At 35.8% G+C, this 8,564-nt stretch overlaps 1 protein-coding gene across 3 annotated transcripts in view; it reads right to left on the reverse strand.

The window, feature by feature from the left end:
* The window catches only part of nalcn (sodium leak channel, non-selective), a gene marked incomplete in the record, with an annotated part of 142,686 nt that overhangs the window by 131,739 nt on the left and 2,383 nt on the right, over window positions 1–8,564 (reverse strand). For 2 of the 3 annotated variants that reach the window (XM_014018800.1, XM_014018799.1), the window contains 2 exon segments: window positions 1,790–1,930; window positions 2,882–3,004. In XM_014018800.1, coding sequence (XP_013874254.1) covers window positions 1,790–1,930; window positions 2,882–3,004 — 264 coding nt within the window. 3 annotated transcript variants of the gene reach the window in all.

An 8,564-nucleotide genomic window follows, 5' to 3' on the forward strand; every position in this document is an offset into this window, starting at 1 on the left:
TTTTCTCCGCCCACATCACAAACAGAGCTGCTTGAGGTATGCTAAAGCACATTTGGACAAGCCAGCTTCATTTTGGAATAAGGTGCTGTGGACTGATGAAACAAAAAAAGTTTTTTTGGGCAGAACAAGTGCCGTTATGCATGGAGGAAAATGAACACAGCACTCCAAGAAAAACACCTACAGTGAAATTTGGTGGTGGTTCCATCATGCTGTCGGGCTGTGTGGCCAGTACAGGGACTGGAATCATGTTAAAGTTGAGGGACGCATTGATTCCAATCAATATCAGCAGATTCTGGAGACTAATGTCCAGGAATCAGTGACAAAGCTGAAGCTGCTGAAGCCGGGGCTGCATCTTCCAACAAGACAACCACCCTAAACACTGCTCAAAATCTACTAAGGCATTCATGCAGAGGAACAAGTACAACATTCTGGAATGTCCATCTCAGTCCCCAGACCTGAATATTATTGAAAATCTGTAGTGTCTCTTAAAGAGAGCTGTCCATGCTCGGAAACCATCAAATCTGAATGAAGTAGAGATGTTTTGTAAAGAAGAGTGGTCTAAAATACCTTCAGCCAAAATCCAGACTCTCATTAGAAGCTACAGGAAGTGTTTAGAGGCTATTTCTGTGAAAGGAAGATCTACTAAATATTGAGTTAAGGTTTTTTAAGGTGCCCAAATTTATGCACCTGCCTAATTTTGTTTAACCAATTATTGCACACTTTCAGTAAATCATATAAACTTCATTTCACTTCTCAAATATCACTGAGTGTGTCTTTTATATGATATATTTAACTGATTTTTTTATCCAAACAATCAATGATTTATAAAGGTAAATCAGGAAAATTAACAAGCCTGCCCAATCTTTCGCACCCCACTGTATAAGGTACATGCATAGAGCTTGACATTCTAGAGCCAGAGAGAGCAGTGAAGTTGTAAATGAACAAATGTGACTTTTTGGAGACTTTACATGATGATCTGAAATGTAACACCCACTGCTCTTTTATGGCTTCACAGAAAGCTCTTTCTGAAGACAGTAGCATACCGCTAAATGGCCGAACAGCTCATGATGTGTTGTTGCTCCCTCTGTCAGTTCAAAAGTCACAGACAGAGGCATTCTGTTACTGCACTCAAATGCTCTTTCAGAGAAAATTAATCAGAGCAGGATCAAGAGAGATGTGTAAAAAAACTCATTTGATCTGATGTATTGCTGTCATTCATTCTGATAATGAGTGAAGCAGGGGTTGCAGAATGGCTCTTGATCCTTAATATGTTGCATAGATCAAAATACATTCAAGTAACCTACATCTTTTTAGGATTTTTACATTTCAGAATAATCTGACCCTTACCACTGTTGTATCTGTGCTGCTGCRTACTTTTAGCCAGTCTCTGGGCAGATAAAGTTTTTATTTAGTTACTCTTTTGCAGCAAGTAGCTTACGGGAGTTGGCGAGTAACATTTCTGTCACTACCTTGCACAGAGGTTAAGAGGTGCGACAGTTGGGGGGTCTCTGTTCCTCTTCTACGCCTCAGTTTGTCTTGTGAATGGACCGAAGTGGTCAGAACACGGGTCATAACGCTATGGGGCATCTTTTGAAAGAGCCTATAATGTTGATGTCCCTGTTTTCATAGCAGCCTTGTGGAAATTTGGTGCATCACCACACATGAATAATAAAATTAATATACCCTCGTACATTTTTAATACCATCACCATATTTCAATACYGAAGTAAACCCAAATACCGTGAAACCACCCAAGCCTAGTTGACCTGAACTTGCGYCTGTACACTCACTGGTTTGTTGATCCAGAAGATGTCAGCGCTGTCTGCAAGGGTCTCATCTGGCCCAAAGTCAGTCATCGGCTGGGCCTCAACCCGTGAGCTTTGTTTCCTCTTCAGCATGCTGGGGCTTGCCGTGCTATACAGGGAGTGAATCTAACAAAGGGAGGGAGGCGAACCACACAATGACCAAAGCTAAATGAGGAACRGGGGGAGGCTCTCTAGCCACATTCAAGTCAGGGCAGGGGCAGTACAACTCCAATTATTTAGATATCTGAATAAAAATTAGATGCTTAATGCAAGGCCACATTTACATAATTTTGAGTTAGAAAAAATATATATAATGAGTCTTAAATAAATATATATGTACAAATCTTTGACTAATCAAATTACCATACACATCTGAATAATGTAACAATAAATGTAAAATTATGCATTTTGCACAAAATGTTTAACTTCCCAGACTTGAATTGCCAGAGCAGAGATGTGTGCTTCAAAACTGAATGTGCTGAATTGTAGAATGGCCACCAAGATGCACAAYGCAGCACACATGGAACACAGAACAAATGTCATCACACTGGAACTGCTCCAGTAACTTACCATTTAAATAACATAATAAAAAGAGCTTCATCATGCTGAACACAAAAGTGCTAGCAGATAATGTTCTACAAAGTTAAGGAGCAGTAATTTGGTGTTACCTGCACATTTAAACTGCATATTTGTGTGAAAGTGTGTATGCAGAAACAAAATTTAAAGAAATTAAAAATGTCCAGGCTGTTTTAACATAAGAACACAAGAAGAAATGACGGTGTGAATGGAGACAAAGCGCACATACCAAAGGGAAAAGTAAAGCTGAAATTGCTCCAGCACTGCACATAACATGCGATCAGGCATACCCTGTAAATAACACACAACAGTTAGTCAACATCATGGCTTATATGGTGTACAGTACACTACCCACACCTACAATACGCTCATAGAGACAGGAATGCCCACCACATCTGACATCAAGGCATATATGCGACACACTCTGTGAGTAAGTGAGTGAGTGACTGACTGTGKTGCTGTGGAAGGTGGATGGGGTGAAAGAGGACCAGCGAGACTCACTGTGAGGCTCCTCATTGGTGCGTTCATCCCCAGGTCACGGAGGGGTGGAGAGACCAASCAGACTGAGAGAGAGACTAGAGATGCAAGAAAGGATAATGTTCCAAAAGCTTGGAGGTCCTGCAGCTGCCATTGGTGGTTAGTTAGCAGTCATGTGGGCAGAAAACAGAAGTGAAAGTATTATTTTCACAGAGCAGCTAGGTGCAATTTCAGTACATATCCTTACCTCTGTCTAACAAACTGACAAAAACACATTTTATATTAACATTACACAGACAGATATGTTTACTGTAGTTTATCTTAACATCATGTAATTTTTCAGGGATCCACAATGGTACAAAGATGCATTTGAAGTTTCACATTTTCCAGCAATCACAGCACTTGTCAGTCAAAAAGCTCTCACAAGAATTATGAATGCTTGTATATAGATGTTGTTTTTTTAAAGTATCATAGCTCTTGTCAGAAAAAAAACTGCTGAAAAAGTTATATTTTATTTAGTTAGATATTGTGTACTGGTTTGTGCATTTTAATTTTAAATCTATTAATTTAACTTTTATGACGTTCCCTTGTTGTTTGTTTAGAAYGGAAGGTTTGATTTAAAGAGAATACGACTAAAACAACAGATTTAAATAAAAAAACTTCCCAATCATCAATTAGCTTTGTCTCAAAGCATGTATAGCTTTATTTTTCGTAAAATGTTATTCAGTTTTTATGTATGTTTTTTTTTTGGAAAATGTAAATTTTAATTGTTTACTGTAATAAAAATGATAACATGAGTTGTACGGTGAACATTTAAAATTTTGCAACTAGAAACAAAAAACTTATGATAATGCTATAGGGCAGTGCAACAGTTCCCTTATTTGTTCTTACCATTAAAAGAAACTGTCTATCCTATAAACCCCATGTAGCTACAAGCAATTTCCCWGTGTAATTGCTACACTTAACATATGCAGATGGAGACAAGAGGAAGAGTGAAAACAAAATTACAGGGACTAAGTGCTATTATGTGGGAGTATAGGTGGCAAAGACTGCAATTACTTTCCCATTTGGAGAAAGGACATGTTCTTCACTCAAAGTGATGTGATCTCTGGACAGAATAATTGTAACTATAAGTATTTAAGTATTCAAACTTTCTTTGTTGAAGTTTTATTCCTGAGTGCACAGAGGCAGCATCTCCTCAGACAACAAAATACTCTCGTGTTTATTTAGTTTATTTTTTTATATCACTACACTCATACTGTGTTTAAAATGTTTGTCTTATAACCACCACTATATATTTTCCTTTTACTTCAGGGGAAATGTGTTTTAAMTTATTTGGTGTTATTCAAAATGTACCAACTGTCACAGCAAGAACCATTCAACTCTGTTTTGTTTAGTGACATCACATGCACAGACTATGTCTCCACATACTGTATGTATAGCCATACGTGATGACATACAACAACAAGGGTCACCTGGCTTGTCAAGCATGCAACCTCCCTCCCCTCCTGAGTGTATACTTCCCATATACAACTGATGTGCCTCTCTTTGCCTGTTCTTCATCTGAGTGGAAAAGCAAATGAAGTGTGTCTGTCAAAACAAAACTGAAAAAAAGGAATGCCTCTCAATTGTCTGTGACTTCATTCGCAATATTTGTTTTAAAGAGTCTTTCAAAAGATTTGGATTGTTTGGGAATGCCGCATCTCTAGTTCGGTCTTAGTATTTAATATAAAAAGGGACAGAGAACTCAAATATTGTTTCTTTAAGAAAAGCATGAGTTGTACCAGATTTAGCTATTGACTCCATCTGAAGTCCTTGACATTAAGCTTAACATTAAAACAATAAAATATGAATAACACTTCAAAACATAAAACAGCTGTATCCTCTCATTCCAGTAAGACATACAAAAGTTGTTCATATTTCCACCCTGTTTTACAAAATAAAAACAATATGTATTGTAAACATGGTCTATACCAGTGTTTCCCAAAGTTGGGGTCGGGACCCAAAGTGGGGTCCCGAAACATCAAGATGGGGTCCTGAAAATATTTTCTGAATTAATTACATTTTTGCCTTAGTTGTTACAAAGGAGTGAGGTTAGTATATTTAAAATGGATAAATGTAATATAAAAAAATATTGTTACTATGCCCATGTTTWGTTGACCTGATACAAATGTTTATCATACAAAAATAGCTGTGGGCACAGGTCTCTGCTACTGTTATTTTGTGGGTCAAAAGCTGAAAACCTTGGGAACCACTGCACTTTGGTTCCCAAAATTGGGTTTGGGACCCGATTATGGGTCATGAAGCACCTTGGATAATCTCCAGAAATTAATTTAAAGGGTAATAAAGTAATTGCTGATGTAATATTTTCCATATAATTATTACAAAACACAAAATAAGTATAAATAAGTATTTACATTTGTGTACAAGCTGTTTAGATTGTCAAAAAGCCTGTGTTTTTAGGGTTATTAATGAAGTTCGTGTATTCAGACCGGTAATATTTGGGGTCACAAGTTTTTGCCATGAATATTTTGTGGGTCAGAAGATAAAAAGTTTGGGAATCACTGGTCTATACCAGTGGTTTCCAAAGTTGGGGTTGGGACTCAAAGTGGGGTCCTGAAACATCAAGGTGGGGTCCTGAAAATATTTTCTAAATTAATTACATTTTTGCCTTAGCTGCCTAAAATGCATAAATATAGAATAATAAATAATAAACGTTGACCAGATACAAATGTTTATCATCCAAAAATAGTTGTGGGCACAGGTCTCTGCCACTGTTATTTTGTGGGTCAAAAGCTGAAAAGTTTGGGAACCACTGCACTTCAGAAATCTATTTAAAGTGTAATAAAATACTTGGTGGTGTAATATTTCCCTATAATTATTACAAAACACAAAATAAGTATAAATAAGTATTTATGTTTGTGTAGCCTTTGTTTTTAGGGTTATTAACAAAATTTGTGTACTCAGACCAGTAATATTTGGGGTCACAATTTTTTGCCATGAATATTTTGTGGGTCAGAAGATAAAATGTTTGGGAACCACTGGTCTATACTAATATTCATTCATTAATGTTGACAGTATTTGTTTAAAAAAACATTGGATAGTGGATATTCAAAATTCCTTTTTGAGACATGGGCCATACACCTATCAGTTAGCTATAGCTGTTTACACTTCAATGAAGAGACAAGGAACGTATTTTATGCAAACATTTTAGGAAAGCAATCTGTTGTCTTTGCTTAAAATGTCTTACAGAATAATGTTTGTGTTACAGTTTTCTCAATTGCTTTGGTTCATTTCTCTAATCAGAATTAAAATGATCATAATTGTTATTTCATCCTCCATATTTAGTCATTTATGGACATAGAAGCAGTTCCTCATTCGTTCCAACAAATTGCGAATGCCTTTTTGGCCCTGCATCAGTTCCTCTCATACCATTTTCTGCTGTTTTCTAACATTACCACGGCTTATGTCAAGTCAGTCAAAATGAACTATACTAATGAATGCTGAATAGTTTATTCCCTATAAAATTAATGGTCCTCATTTCATTACTGAGTTATTACATTGAAAAACAATGCATATTCAGTCACTCTGATGCATGTCGGGAACAAGGAAACAAATACATAACACTTGAAAGTTATGTGTGAAATTCATGAAAAACCAATCAGCTGGACCAAATACAGATGTTTATTGTCTCTGAATTTGGCCATGAACAAGGAATTGCAATCCCATTTAACACCATTTTCAGGATATGGCCCCACCTCAAACAGGACTTTACACGGTTGGGGGCAGTCTCCCCGACGTGTTAACAGATCCTCGAACAAACTTCCTGCAAACTGATGAGATAACATCTCTGTGTAGTAAGTGTATTTATGACATGTCTTAGCTAATCCTATCAGACACAGCACATTCTGCTGGTRACCATGACATAAGCCACTCAAAGCAGACTGCACATGACTAAATCACAGATTAATCGTAAAAATAAATAATTAGGTAAAATAAGTAATCAAAATACATCCTACTTAACCTTGAAATAAAACAGTATGTGTGATACATTAAAAATATGTAATAAACAGAATAAATTTCCTTCAACATAAAAATGTTGAACTACCATAGTTGCCAAAATCAACCAAATTGTAGGCCATGCAAATCTTTATTTGTTTTTCCTGAAAATGTCGTCCAATTTTAACCATTTCTCTCAGGTGAACTTCAGCTTTCATCGATGAGTGTGTGAAGCATTGTTGAAATGTGGGTATCATTTCAACAATATTGTGAAAGAGAAATGAATGTGTCATTGAAGAAGAGGTGAGAAGGATAGGGAAAGGGACAAAAAGGGAGAGAGGAGGAAGGGGGATGATCTGTGCTAAAACATCAATGAAAATATGTGGCCAGACAGACAGAAACACCTGGATGTGCAAGAATGRTTTAAAGTAGGAAGGTATGTTGCATGTTCAAATTAAGTTTTAATATGTACTGCTATATTATTTAGTCGTTTACACAGCTCTACAAAAAGGATGTTTCTTATATTTCTTGTATGTTTGTAATTTGCTTTTGCACATTATGTACAAATTAGATTTGCAAAAAGCATATGCACTAACTCATCAAATATAGTAATGTTTAAATTAACCCTACAGATGGAAAATGTTTTCGCTCAATGTTTAGACATGCTTGTGGGGTTCATCAGGGTTCAGTATTGGGACCTAAATTATTCATTATTTATATAAATGATCTATGTTATATAATAGGGATGCATCGATATTAAAATTTCAGCCGATATCGATATCCGATAATTATTGCTCAAGAACCTATATTTACCGAAATTACAAAATCACACAAATTATATTATACATATATGCACAAACACACTTATGTCTTTTTTCAATACTGTAAATAAAAAACCAGGCCGCTAACATGGCTCCCTACTTCCGTTATTACTGGTTAYGCAGCATATCAAACCATCTCCTCTCCCAAAACAGAAACTAAAGCTAAAAAGTGGGAAMTCAATACTGAACGTTAATATTGGCCCAGTTTCAAATATCGAACTGATACCAATATTCTAAAAAATGACCAATATTGGACGATACCGATATTAATGCCGATATATCGTGCATCSCTGTTATATAACAGACAAYATTAAAATAGTTTTATTTGCAGATGACACTAACATATTTTTTGTTGGAGATGAGAGTTGCTTAATTATGTAACTAAAACTGTGAACAAACTGAAATTACGGTTTGATGAGAGTAAGTTGTTCTTAAATCTGGCCAAAACAAAAATAATGCTATTTGGGAATAGTAAGTCAAATAAAGACATCAAATGAAAGATATATGGTGTAAACATTTAAAGAGTACATATTTATAAATTTCTTGGGGTCATTATTGATGATAAAATAACATGAAACCTCGAATTAGATGTCTACAAAGTAAACTGTCAAAAAGTCTATTTATTTTAAATAAAGCCAAACATGTTCTGGAGGAAACAGCTCTCCACATACTTTACCTCATTTGAGTTATTGTGCAGCATTATGAGGCAACAACTACAGAACTTCACTGCAATCATTAATAGAATTGCAAAAATGAGCAATAAGAGTAATCGATAAGGTTAGTTATTTGGATCATACATGATGATGATATATAAAATCTAAACTTTCCTGTCTAAAATCTAAAATCTCCTGTCCTAAGCCTACCCCAACTCTTTCCCAGTAATAAAT

This window comes from Austrofundulus limnaeus, unplaced genomic scaffold (genome assembly GCF_001266775.1).
Source record: "Austrofundulus limnaeus strain Quisiro unplaced genomic scaffold, Austrofundulus_limnaeus-1.0 Scaffold202, whole genome shotgun sequence".
Classification (NCBI taxonomy): Eukaryota; Metazoa; Chordata; class Actinopteri; order Cyprinodontiformes; family Rivulidae; genus Austrofundulus; species Austrofundulus limnaeus.